The sequence below is a fragment of the Orbicella faveolata genome, unplaced genomic scaffold (assembly GCF_042242905.1).
Source record: "Orbicella faveolata isolate gen_17 unplaced genomic scaffold, um_ofav_v1 contig_26, whole genome shotgun sequence".
In the NCBI taxonomy this organism is placed as follows: Eukaryota; Metazoa; Cnidaria; class Anthozoa; order Scleractinia; family Merulinidae; genus Orbicella; species Orbicella faveolata.
The window spans coordinates 5,647,133-5,661,257 of record NW_028301554.1 but is presented as its reverse complement, the minus strand read 5'-3'; the positions used below and the strand labels follow the sequence as shown (position 1 = coordinate 5,661,257).

At 38.3% G+C, this 14,125-nt stretch overlaps 1 protein-coding gene across 1 annotated transcript; it reads left to right on the top strand.

Annotated features, from left to right (window-relative positions):
* The first annotated feature begins 4,298 nt into the window (after positions 1 to 4,298).
* On the top strand, positions 4,299 to 8,570 carry LOC149107796 (uncharacterized). The gene is made up of 4 exons (XM_089296378.1): positions 4,299 to 5,017; positions 5,924 to 6,046; positions 6,918 to 7,049; positions 7,420 to 8,570. Exons 3-4 carry the CDS (start codon positions 6,960 to 6,962, stop codon positions 7,621 to 7,623), a joined length of 294 nt encoding a protein of 97 aa, XP_089152504.1. The 5' UTR covers positions 4,299 to 5,017; positions 5,924 to 6,046; positions 6,918 to 6,959; the 3' UTR covers positions 7,624 to 8,570.
* Positions 8,571 to 14,125: the final 5,555 nt, after the last annotated feature.

The window sequence follows — 14,125 nt, the reverse complement described above, 5'->3', positions numbered from 1 at the left end:
CGATACGTTTAATGACACTCATAACGGAAGCAATCGTTGATGGGACACTCCAGGCCAAGTACGATTTTCATCAATGTGTACACCTAAGGATTTTACAGTCGAGACTTGCTTTATCGGAAACTGGTTAATTGTGGCAGTGGGATTCACTGTAGAATTTAATAATCTTTGCTTAGAACCAATCAGTAGGAATTCTGTCTTTGTCATATTTAAAGTTAGTTTGTTGCCTGCAAGCCACACACGAATTCTCTCCAAATCAAGATTGATTCAATTATTCATTTCATCCGAGATCAGAGCAGGCTCACTTTTTCGTCTCGCCGCTTCGCCGCTCGATTTCGCGCTCGCGACTCCAACGTGTGCAGCTCGCAGACTACTTCAATCTGTATCTGCACCATCTTGAATCTGTATCTGAACCATCTTGAATTTGTATCTGCATCACCTTGAATTTGTATCTGCATCGCCTTGAATCCATACCTGCATCACCTTGAATCTGTATCTGCACCATCTTGAATGTGTATCGGCATCACCTTGAATCTGTATCTGCATTACCTTCAATCTGTATCTGCATCACCTTGAATCTGTATCTGCATTACCTTCAATCTGTATCTGCATCACCTTCAATCTGTATCTGCATCACCTTGAATCTGTACCTGCATCACCTTGAATCTGTGTCTGAACCATCTTGAATCTGTATCTACATCACCCTGAATCTGCATCTGTACCATCTTGAATTTGTATCTGCTCCATCTTGTATCTCTCTCTGTAACTGCTCAATACTGTACGTATATCTACACCATCGTGAATTTGTAGCTGCGTAATCTTTTATCTATATTAGGCAAAAACGAAACGATACGATATGTTACGATATGATCCAGACTTTGTTCAGAGAAGTAACACGAAATAATTGATTACGGTAATGATCTCGTGCTACTACTCACAGAAACACGATAAAAATTAAATATCAATTCTGCATTATGTGACAACAAAATTACACTAAAATTATATATTGAAATCTAAAATCTTCCATGAGGTTAAAGAAAAAGTATGCCCAACCTTTGAAAACTATTGTCATTACTGTGAAATTAAAAAAAAAAAATTCTTACGCTTTTCTTATATGCACCAAGACGGGGGGGAATTCTTTAGAATAGTTAATTGCAGCCTGTTCCATAGCATGCAAGTAACAACCGAAATCGTTTGTCTCCCTCTCTTTCCAGGGCATACCATTCTTTATGATCGCTACTTTTTATTGTTAGGTTGTGAAAGTCGCAAGGCAAGTGACTGGAGAATCAGACAATCAAACTGCTATAACGAAATTCAGAGCTAAGCTGAATTTGTCTGAAAGTTACTTTAACGCGGAACCAATCCCTAAAAACGAGTCCGATAAAGAAGCACACAAAAAAACGCAGTGATATTGAAGGAGCGAAGAAATATTGTCCAAAGCACTGGGCTGCCTTTGAGTTGTGGATGGCGGAATCAAGAAAGGCAAGTTTCGTCGTTTTGATAATCGCTCGCTCGTGTGAGGGTCCTTTTTATTATATCGACTCGAAGGCTTTACTGGAAAGTACACCACTCGTAAAATTCATGCGAAACTACAACCAGGGCTCAAGTGGCGTATTTTCCAAATTCTCATTAGTGAAGATACTGATGACTTCACTGATATCATGTTTGACCCTTAAACTGTACTTAAATTTGTTGGTGTATGATCGAGACATTTTGGAATCTTTCTCGGACGTCTTAGGAAATCTTTGGCAATCTTCGAAACTTAAGAAAATGTACGGAAACGTTCGTCAGACCCTCGGGCAACTTTTGAAGAATCTTCGGAAATCTTCGGAAAATCGTCAAAAATGTCGTCATTTAATAGTATTTTTATATAATAAGCAAAATAATACATGGTTACTTGTAGGTCGTTATTACTCCTCTCGTATTCAAGTAATATATCAAACACGAGAGGCAGTGTTTCATCGGTATATCCAAACAACGAGAAGAGAGTTGAAAATACGAGACGCAGCGGAGTACTTTTGACGAGAATCGAGGTGTTTGGATAGCCGATGAAACGCTGTCTCGAGTGTTTGATATATCTTCTCAATCGAAGCAAAAATTAAGGAGTAAATGGAGAGGTAAAATCGTCAAATTCTATGCTTATTAAGACGGGGTATCCAAACCTCCTTCACGGTTGTGATTTTCTTTGTTTTCGCTTGATGAGTTATTAATGAGTTTGAGAACTCTATATCTCACTCGTTCGTTCTGCTCACTTTAGAGATATCAAGCTGAACCGTGACACTCTGAAATGTGAAATGTCCCAAATGCCGTAGAAGTGGGCTGTGTTGTCTTTGATGAGCTCGCTTTAAGCAGAACAGTTAACAATTTTTTTTGCTATTCTTTTAGGTCATGAGTTTGCTTGCACCGACGACTATTCCATTGTTCCACTTTGCTGGAGATAAAGCTACCACACCCATCTGTCCAGTTGATATGCAGCTTAACCTGAACCCATCGAGTGGAGCTCAAAGCTACCGAAGTGCTGATGCAGCGTGCACATCAAGTGCAAACTACTACCTTCCATTTTTCCTGGGAAAGTTAGGTCCTAGATTCTCTGAAAGGAGCGTCAATGCTTATGAGGTGAGGCCTGGACACCATACACAGGTTAGCGTGTCACTAGACTTTAGGTTTAATAAGTAATTGTCTACTAATGCAATTAGGTATTCAGTTACCCTTTATATCGTGCCATAGAAAATACAGCCAATCAGAATACAGGAAAGCCGTTGTATATTCCACGGTATTACACTCATTCTTTCCATCGTGCGCTGCGTTTTATGTCGTATTGATTGTGCTGGCCACTGAATTGTCTATGGCATGGTATAAAGTAGTTATCCAAAGCTCTTTCGTGTTAGTATAGGTAATCATACGGTTTTTCTCGTTCAATTTGGAACTAATTTGCACGAGTGAGTTTTTCAAAAAGTAGTGCAAATTAATTACAAATTAATTAATAAGATAAACATGAAAAAATTCGCGTGGAGGAAGTGCCGGAAGATCTTTCTTGAAGCCATTAATCTCATTCGTGAGAACTTTTTTCAAGATTTTCGTTATCATTTTACGTGATATCATTGGCCTAGAAAATTTCCTATTGTCTTTCAGCCAATTATAATCGAGAAATACGATGTGTAATTTGCACTGGTGTTACACTTTTTGCACTGATGTTACACTTGAACTGTACTGCTCTCATCCAATCAGATCCGAGCAAGTTTTTCCTGTATATTATTATATCATGAAATATCTTACGTGTCACTTATATTTTCTTGGTGTTCACAGTCGCCTAAAGACTCGTGTGTATATCGAGAAAATGCAATTCATTCGTGGGATACTTCATGGTATACCATTCAAAGGCGTTGCAAAACTGGTGTCTACTTTGCAGATTCACGGTGGGAAGCAGATTATATTTTATGTATCTGAAATTTCTTGCCACCTCAGCACATTTAAGAGGCACAAGAAATAAACGGCAGAGGTATCTACAAAAACAACAAACAACTTTTTATTGTAACATTATATGTAATATATCAAACACGAGAGACGGTGGTTCATCAGGATATCCAAACACCGAGAATAGAGTTGAAAATACCACGCACAGCAGAGTATTTTTGACGAAATTTGAGGTGTTTGGATAGCCGATGAAACACTATCTAGAGTGTTTGATATATCTTCTAAATCAAAAAGAAAACTAAGGAGTAAACAGACAAGTAGACTCATCAAAATCTATGCTAATTAAGATAAGGTATCCAAACCTACCTCACGGTTTTTATTTTCTTTGTTTTAACTTGATGAATTATTAATAAGTTTGAGAAGTAACATTATAAGTTCCTATATTGAAAGGGTTATTTTATTTAAAATTTAACGGGAATTACACAGTCAACGAGTCGCAGTGGTGTAACTCTCTGTTCACTCACCAAAAGAGATTGAAAGCGGTTTAATTGTTCGCGGATGTGCAACACACCTCAACTACTGTGCTAAATAACAATTAGATTTTTCGCTCTCGATTTCTATGAAGTGATCGTTGATGAAGCCAAAAAGTTGCGAAGCTTATTGGTTCACTTAGTGAGGTCAACTCGCTAATAAAACCCAACAGCCCGCAGGTTAATGTTTCTCGTAACGAAAAGAAAACTATTCCAAACTTTTTGACTAAAAAATAGATAGAGCGGTTTTCATTTGACTATCGAAAGCCATTCGCATTTGGTATGGTTGCGCATAACTGTGACGCTAAGCAATTGACTTAAAAAACACGTGCCACTTTGTCATCTAATCACAAGTAACCAAACGTGACTCGCTTCCACACGTTTTCCCGCGCTTTGCATTAGCTACATGTATTGCTTTGAGTTCTGATTGGTTTACTGGATTGTCTGTGTAATTTTTAATTGGCCAGAATGATTACTTCAGTTTTGCTATGAAAACTGCTCTGCAACATTGAGCAACACTCAGTTATAGAAACACAAGAGGAAGTTTGGCAGAAACACAAGTGAAAGTTTGGGAGAACGAGAAATGCTGAGGGAACACAAACCCCTATAACTCGACAGAAACTCGGAGAGCATGTTTTCTATTTCTTTTAGGAAACACCGCGACAAAAGAAAAAAAAATCGTTCATTTTGATTATCAAAATGTAGATTCTCTTTGCTCGCGCTATCATTACATGTACATCAACAGCTCGTGCTAGGTCTGTGTTCCTGTCAAGTTATTTTACTAAACCTGCCTGGATTTGGTGATCAACGAAACTGTGCCTCGTCGGTTGCTCGCTCATAGAAAACTAGTTCTCATAGTTATTCCTAACGTTCTTCTTCTCCTGTAACAGGTTCAAGGTAACAAAGAACATTCCCGTGACAGCTGTGGCGGTGTGATTAGTTGGCTTAACAGCGTCACCTATTACACGGCGTTTACAGAAGGTTGGGTTCTATACGCTGAGAATCCGCTCATGGCTGAAGATACAGACACTTACAAGTATGAACCCATGCAGAACTTTGGAATGCTGAAGTCGCAGGTAAGGAGAGAGTGCGCCAATCAAAGCTATCATTTACTCATTTTTCATCTACTGAAGAGGGGCTAATCCTGAAGCATTTTGCAAACCAGCTACTCTTTGGCATTTAAAAGGGCTTTCAGGCTCAAATTTTATTTGATCATTTTAGTGTCACACATCATTAAGTTTTAGCTCGTTTCTACTGATTCTTTATTGGTTACTCATCTTGCTACATGTTACATGTGTGTCATGTTACGTTACGTTACTTTATGCTATGCTATATTACGTTACGTTATGTTTTGTTACGTTACGTTACATAATGATTGTAAGAAACGTTTTCCGCCGTCATCAAAAATGTACTGAAGATCGTCCATCAAATTATACCAGCTTGTTGTCTAAAACGCGAACAGGCAACGAAACTGCTAAGATTATTTAATAATATAAGAATATACCTCTGGATAGCTTTCTACAGAAAGAGGCAACTTCTGTGTTAAAGTTATACAAAGTGACGCCATATATCATGCCTCTTCAACTCAATGGCAGATGTTTTTATGTTTTAATTCCCTTAATTATTGTTTTGTTTTATTGCAACACCATCACTCTTAAAGGAGCTACGTCACGTTTTGCGCATCCTGAAAAGTTTAGCTTAAATTTTTCAAGTTCGTCGTTTGTAATCCGTGTCAATCTTCTCCATCCTTCACGGTCCTTGTTTCTTTATAGTTTATTATTATCCCTGTAGTGTTTTTCTATCTTAGTCAACTACTACTTTCAGGTTGCCTTCAATTTAAAAGTAATTTCGTACGTGGCCAAAATAACTTAAACTACTGTGACTGAGCTCCTTTAAGAACGTAATTGTGGTGGCAGTTATCTCTTATTTTGTTCCAAAAACAACTGTTTTCCTTGTAGTTATCTCCACTCTTCTTAATGTAGGTATGGTGAGCTCTTCGATTGATCTTGGACACTGATTTGCACTATTTTGGTTTCACAAGAGACACGGCCCTGGAGTACTTAAGTAAATACGCGTGGGACGATACAGACCTTGCCAAGAAGGATGTGAGAAAATAGCTCTAAGTCTATACTGACAGCAATAAATTTCCACTTTTATACCTAGTGAGCATTACACTTGAACCCCTACCATTCATTTGTAGCCCGCGAGAGTTTAAAATAAAAATGGCCCAGCGATTCACAGCTCTTTACTAAAAGTACAATTAACGACTGGCAGCGAGAAGGGAGGGAGAGGGGGTTATGTTTTTTGTGGTTTCATGCCCGGGAGAAACTCTATATATCAGGGACGGCAGAGCCGGGGGGGATTGGCGTTGGGTAACTCCACCCAATTTCAAGCAAAAAGTACATAAAATAATAATTTTACAAATATCTCCAGACACCCAACAAGTTAGCGCCTCTGGCGCTCGCTTCTAAGCCCCCCGCCCCAATCCAAAATATGTTCCGCCATCCCTGTATATCCACGTGAATAATGATTTAAGATCGTAGTTAATTATCCCTAAGATGGTTTCGTTTCTTCAGACTAAACAATTTCCACAGACCAAACAGTTTCTACAAAACAACAATAAACAATAAATATTTCAACTAGACATAACGTAAGGCTGATCAGCGGATTACTGAGAGGTTGGACAATAATACCAGATCTAGTACCTCTCGACATAGCTGAGTATGTTGAATTATTCTAATCAGCTGGACGTTAAAATAGGTCAGAACGTATTGGCCCGGCAGCGAACTTGATTAGGAATAAGTTCAAATCCCAGTGGAGCCTAAATTAACCTGCCAGGATGTGTGAAATCAATCAAATATTTCTCACTAACATTCATTCATTCAGTTTACGTTGGTTTATATGTTGTCCTCTTCACATCTGTTGTTAAGCAATTTTTGAACATATCCGAGCAATGTTCTTTTATAACCTCGTCAGGTGACTCGGCACCAGAGCGACCCCGGACAAACGATCGCTTACATGATTGGTCAGCTGGAGATAGAGAAATCCAGAAGCTATTCTAAGGGAGCTCTTGGCAAAGATTTCAGTCTAAGAGGCTTCGACTATAAGGTGCGTTTGCTTTTACTTGCACTCTCTTTTAGAGACTTTTCAAAGGAAGAGGGAGGGATAAACAGATCAGAAAGCTTGTTTGCCGGTCAACTAAGTTCATGTCATAGATGTGCAACATACACTGTAGCTACAAATGGGGTCCAAAACGGGAAAAATAGGGAAAGAGTGCTGGGGTACGGAGATGGGTCGCAGGGCGTAATTTCAATGTAGTATAAAACAAAAACACTCACCGCAATCCTATGTATCAAGCCTTGTGAGGCAAACGAAATCCAAGGCCCAGGGTGTTTGAATACAGGGAAATCTTAGCAGAAGAGGCGGCGGTGTTATTAGTTTTAATTTTCAAGCTAAATTCACTGTTCATGTTCTTTAGGTTCTTGCCCAGGGATCCTCGCCATTTGCTTACTTATCCGATCACGTGACAAAGTACGTGGCTTACGTCAAGGATAAGGCAAAAGAAGGTTGTGACGTCATCCTGAATCCACCAAAGAAAACCGAGGCAAAGAAAAGAACCAGTAAAAGTCCGCTGGCAAAAACAACCGAAACCCATTGTACACTACATATGAAGCTTTGTTGATGAATACTGCTATCGCTAAGACAGTACATTCTTTTGTTTAAATGTGAATTCAGCTGAACTAAGGTTACATTCAGCAGAATGTAATGAACATCACTGATTGATTGATTGATTGATTGGTTGATTGGTTGGTTGGTTGGTTGGTTGATTGATTGATTGATTGATTGGTTGATTGGTTGGTTGGTTGGTTGGTTGATTGATTGATTGATTGATTGATTGATTGATTGATTGGTTGATTGGTTGGTTGGTTGGTTGGTTGATTGATTGGTTGGTTGGTTGATTGGTTGGTTGATTGATTGATTGGTTGGCTGATTGATTAGTTGATTGGTTGGTTGGTTGGCTGGTTGATTGATTGATTGATTGATTGGTTGGTTGGTTGGTTGATTGATTGATTGATTGATTAATACAGTGATTACATGGGTTATCTAAGTAACAACAGCAATTGCTGCAACCTGTGCGGCCATTAAATTTTTTCGCCCGAGATAAGAGACCTCGCCCATCCATTAAGAAGAAAGGACGATTTTTTTTTAGAATTTTTAATGTACATTAATATAGAATTTTAGAATGTTAAACTTTAATTAATATAACATTCAATTAAGGCGTTTCTTAGGCCAGCATATACTCTTTGATTTCTTTTCATTGTTTGCCGATATTTCAATTTTAATTTTTTTAAGAGAATCTTATAATACTATTAATGAAAATTTTAGGTAGAGTTAATACAGTGTCCCCAATTAGCCCACGTGGGCTAAATATACTGACCCTTAAATAAAGTTCTTACTTACTTAACTTAATAACGAGTTGATTGATTGATTGATTGATTGATTGATTGATTGACTGATAGAATTAAAGAGCTCAAAATTTAGTTTGTACAGTTGCATGTTTTCGTTATAGCTTTGTAAACTAACGCACGATGGTGACCTCAACTAGGTATTAAACAGAGGATCAAAACGTTTTGTAGTCCACAATTTTTGACAACACAGTAGGCATAAATGAATTTGCCAACTGCGTCACCAATGTCTTTCTGCGCGTCCTTTTTAGTATGACTATCCACCACCAAATCAAAGGAATGGCACTCTCCTAGGGCTGAATTGTAGTAAGGTGTTGCGAACTAAATACAGTACAGACACGAACCAATCAAATGATCTCTTTGAGAACCACACGCGTGTTTGGAAAAAATTTATATATTTACATTGCAAATCACATTGCTGCTTTACGTTCGTTGTTTAACAGGCACGTTCAATGTTTCAACTGGTATAAATTTTCCTTTTCCCTCGCCATTGGGTATGAAAAAGTTTGAAGCATTCCGTTTGTTGCTGCGCTTCTGTCTGGAGTTGTTATGGAACTGCAACGACGCAGAATTTGCAAACACAAAAATCAAGATGTATTCTCCGTCAAGATGGTTTTTGAGTCTACTCGACAAGGTAATCATAAGAATAAGTACCGTATACTGTTATTTATATTGCAGAGGTGTTTGTTAACATCTCATCACGGAAAGCGTTGAACAAAACCCGTTAGCAATCTAATGACACGTCAAAATAAAAAGCTTTCAATGATGAAGGACCTTTCAGTGAAGGACATGATGAATTACTTCTCTTGAACCCTTGATCTTACAAAGTTGTGCAGAGCTATTGCACAGAGGACAATTTTGACAGCACCCTCTGGCTTTACACACATAACGGTAGAAAATACCCTGAACCTGCTTGACAGAATGCCAAAAACATTTCCATTGGTGGGTCGTGTTCTGGAAATCCTGCCGTTGATGATCCTGTTCTCTTATGAGAGATTTCCTTTGTTTTTCTCTAGTGGAAAAGCAGCTAGATAAAAAAGGTACCGGCTTGTTGGTGTAACTGCCATTGACTAGGGAAGCAAGGTAATTGAATAAGAACTAGTAATGTACACTGTTTTTTTGTTTTCTAAAGATATTAAGTAACTTTTTATCTCGAAAAGCGATGAGAAAAATGCGTTAAAAATCTAATAAGAACCTTTCAATGAGTATTCCCAGCAAACTGAAGGACATCACGAATTCATTTGGCTAAAGCTGTTTTTTTAATGGCAGAAAAGTTCAAAGGAATGATGATATCGACGGTCAAATGTTTTACCCAGTTAATTATCGACATAATGGACTGTACCCTCTCTCCAAAGTTATCGATTTAATATTGATTACTGTAAAATATATTCAAGGTCTTATGACCATTTCGCGATGGAAAAAGGTATTATTATTATTATAAGAATTGTAGACTAATACAGCAGGCTATAAATACCAATGCAAGCCACAAGACAAGACACAAAATGTCTTGAGAAGAAATCTTGAGACTTGAGACTTGAGGCTTGCGGCTAACGGTTAAAATCTTCTAACAGCCAAATTTTTGGCCTAGTTTACGACTAATGGTTAACTCCATTGAGACCTCCTTGCTAGATTTCCGTGAAATTCCCATGTTGTGCGCATTCAAATACGGAATAAAATTGGCTACTAAAAAAGACCTTGAAAAGTACGCATCACAATAGGAACTTAATTTCTTTTCGGTTTGGAAAAGATTCAATGATGGACTTCAAGAAAACTCTATAACTGATACAAGGCTATTTAAAAAGCTTAAAGGAGCTCAGTGACGGTATTTTGAGTTATTTTGGCCGCATAAAAAATTCCCTTTAAACGGTAGGAAATCTGAAAGTAACAGTTTAATAAGATAGAAAAACGCCAAAGAGATAATGATAAACCATAAAGGAACAAGGATGGCTAAGGATGGAGAAGATTAACCCGGATTCCAAACAACGAATATGAAAAATTGAGGCTAAACTTTTCGATATGCGCAAACCATGACTCAGCCCCTTTTGAAGGGTTTGTTTTAATTCTTTTGAGCTCAGCCCAGAGATGAACCTTATAAGCTTTTGAAGCTTTCCTCGGGCAACTTATGGCCTGAAATAGGCGAACTACTGTTGTTAGAAGAACAAAACAAATTGAGCTATCCGCCAGAGGAAGAATAAATTTCTTCCCATAATGCATTGCGACTGAAACTAATATAATTTATTTTAAAAAAATTTCGTGAGGTCATTATTCGGCGACGAGGAGTCTCGTGACATCATCATCATGGCGTCCTCTTTATGTCTGGGAATGGTGAGCTCTTTTATAGTGCGCAACTTCTGTATTTAGCGGCACGTGTGTCACTGAAAGACCAATGTACAAATGCTTTGCGTAATTTGCCTTGATTATACAGTGGAACCCCGCTCTACGGACACCCACTTATAACGGACAATCTCGTTTGTCCCGACAAAAAGCTCATATAATTTCTCTAAAATTAGCCCGCTTTATACGGACACCGGCTAATGCGGACAACGGACACTTTTCTGTGTCCCGAGTCACTCTCATATATTGTCAACCCCGCTTTACGGACACTGGTTCCTGGAGTCTGCACACTGTCTATTTTCATTGTCACAATTATGTGATAATAGTAAAGATTGTACCCTGTTCAAATAATGGAAGATTTGTACGGGTTAATAAAATTTTATTACTTAAAAAAAAAAGAAAACAGTAACAAAATAACGTGACTTATTAAATTTTGAACAGTCTGTCTTTCTTCCGCTGTTTGACTCTTGTACTACGTATAGTCCTTCAATAAATTTTTCTGCCTCCTCTTACACACGTTTCACTTCCTTGGCTTTTTGTTGCATTCGTTGCTCTTAATCTTCTTCCTCTTTGACGTTTTTTGCTTGCTGCAAGTTGTACCAGGGTCATCCTCCTCTTGTATTGCTGGGTTCATTTCCTGCTAACGTTTAGTAATTGTTCAAGTAAAACTACATGTTTGCGACGACCAGTCGTTTCAATTTGAATCTCTAAAATACAATTTTTTTAAAGAAAAATCTTGTTTTGTTCCGTTTAAAGTAAGTTTGATATAAAAAGGCTTTTTAAGAAAGGGTATCCACTGTAAGCTTCCGTAAAATGCTTGACAAGTCATGCCTTCATTCCATTCTGAAAATATTTCTTAATCCATATTGGTTAAAGCAAAATTAGTTTCCAAGTAAAACTTATATTGTTGCTCGACGTATGTAGCTATTAAATTTTCTAAGCAAATCAAGCAGTCCCCCGGTAGCACAATCGCTGTGCGGTGGGAAGGGCATATATACGCTCGACGCAAGTCGGGGACTCCGCTTTTATTCTTTTTTTTTCTCTTTCGTTTCAACCTCAATAGATATTTTTTTTTTTGTACAATCCTCTTTTCTTCCGTTTAAAGTAATTTTGACGTGAAAATGCTTTTTAAGAAAGGGTATGCATTGTAAGCTTCCGTAAAATGCCTGACTAGTCATGCCTTCATTCTATTTAAGCCCTAACAATTACCTACTAACCAATATGAAGATACCAGAGCCAATGGAACACCAAGTGTTTTAAACGTGTGATGTATAACGAGTTTTTATTTAAAATTTTTCATGATGGTTTTATTAGAACTTTGACCTAAGCTTTGGCAGCTATGAAAGGTTTGCTAAGACGGCGAGTTACTATTGTTAGAAGAACGGAAATCCTTAGAGTAGCTATAAGTTATGGAGACGCCAATCTGTTTCAGGTGTGAAAATATTTCTTAATCCATATTGGTTAAAGCAAAATTAGTTTGCCAGAAACACCTATATTGTTGTTTGACGTATTTAGCTATTAACTTTTCTAAGCTTGTCAACGAGTCCTCCGGTAACCCAATGGGTTACGAATCTGACCTGCGGTGCGGTCGAAAGGGCATATGTACGCTCGACGCCAGTCGGGTGACTCCGCTTTTATTCTTTTTTTGTTTTTTCCTTTCAACTCAATTTTTTTTTGTACCATCCTCTTTTCTTCCGTTTGAAGTAAGTTTTGCGGGAAAATCCTTTTTAATAATGGGTATACACTTTAAGCTTCCGTAAAATGTCTGACTAGTCATGCCTTCATTCTTTTTAAGCGCTAAAAATTACCTACTAACCAATATGAAGATACCAGAGCCAATGGAACAGCATGCGTTTTAAACACGTGATTTATAACAAGTTTATCAACCAAGTTGGGCGCATTTATCCAAGTGTGCCGCTTTTTTTCAACTGTGGCGCATTTTCCTAAGTGTGCCGCATTTTTCCAAGTATCTTGCATTTTTCTAAGTGTGCTGCATTTTTCCAAGTGTGCCACATTTATCCAAGTGTGGCGCATTTTTATGTCTGGCGCATTTTTCCAAGTAAGGCACATGTTTCCACGTGTGACGTATTTTTCCAAGTCTACCGCATTTTCTTAAGTGTGGCGCATTTTTCAAAGTGTAGCGCATGTTTCCAGGTGTGTCGCATTTTTCCAAGTGTGTCGCATTTTCTTAAGTGTGGTGTATTTTTCCAAGTGTGCCGCATTTTCTTAAGTGTGGCGCATTTTTCCAAGTGTGCCGCATTTTCTTAAGTGTGGCGCATTCATCCACGTGAGGAGCATTTATCCAAGTGTGGCGCATTTTCTTAAGTGTGGCGCATTTTTTCAAGTGTGCCGCATTTTCTTAAATCCGGCACATTTTTCCAAGTGTGGTGCATTTTCTTAAGTGTGGCGCATTGATCCACACGAGGTGCATTTCTCCAAGTGTGCCGGATTTTCTTAAGTGTGGCGCATTTTTCCAAGTGTGGCGCATGTTTCCAGGCTGCCGCATATTTCCAAGTGTGCCGCATTTGCTTAAGTGGGGCCCATTTTTCCAAGTGTGGCGCATTTTGTTAAGTCTGGCGCATATTTTCAAGTGTGCAGCATTTTCTTAAATGTGGCGCATTCTTCCAAGTGTGCCGCATTTTCTTATTTGTGGCGCATTTTCTTAAGTGTGGCGCATTTATCCAAGTGTGCCGCATTTTCTTAAATGTGACGCATTTTTCCAAGTGTACCGCATTTTCTTAAGTATGGCGCATTTTTCCAAGTGTGGCGCATGTTTCCAGGTGTAACGCATTTTTCCAAGTGTGCCGCATTTTCTTAAGTGTGGCGCATTTATGGAAGTGTGCCGCATTTTCCTAAGTGTGGCGCATTTTTCCAAGTGTGTCGCATTTTTCCAAGTGTGGCGCATTTTCTTAAGCGTGGCGCATTTTGTTCAAATGTGCCGCATTTTCTTAAGTGTGGCGCATATTTCCAAGTGTGCTGCAATTTTTTAAGTGTGGCGCATTTTTCAAAGTGTGCCGCATTTTCTTAAGTGTGCGGCATTTTTTCACGTGAGGCGCATTTATCCAAGTGTGGCGCACTTTTCTAACTTTGGCGCAAGTATCCAATTGTGGCTCTTTTATCCAATTGACTTGAAAAAGGCTTTATTCAACTGAAAAATTATTTAAAATGTTTTTATGATAGTTTTATTTGATTTTTGTTGGATTTAATATGGCACAGAACTAAACTTTGACCGAAGCTTTGGCAGCTATGAAAGGTCAGTGCTAATACGGCGAGTTACTATTGTTAGAAGAACGGAAATCCTTAGAATAGCTATAAGGTATGGAGACGCCAATCTGTTTCAGGTCTGAAAATATTTCTTAATCCATATTGGTTAAAGCAAAATTA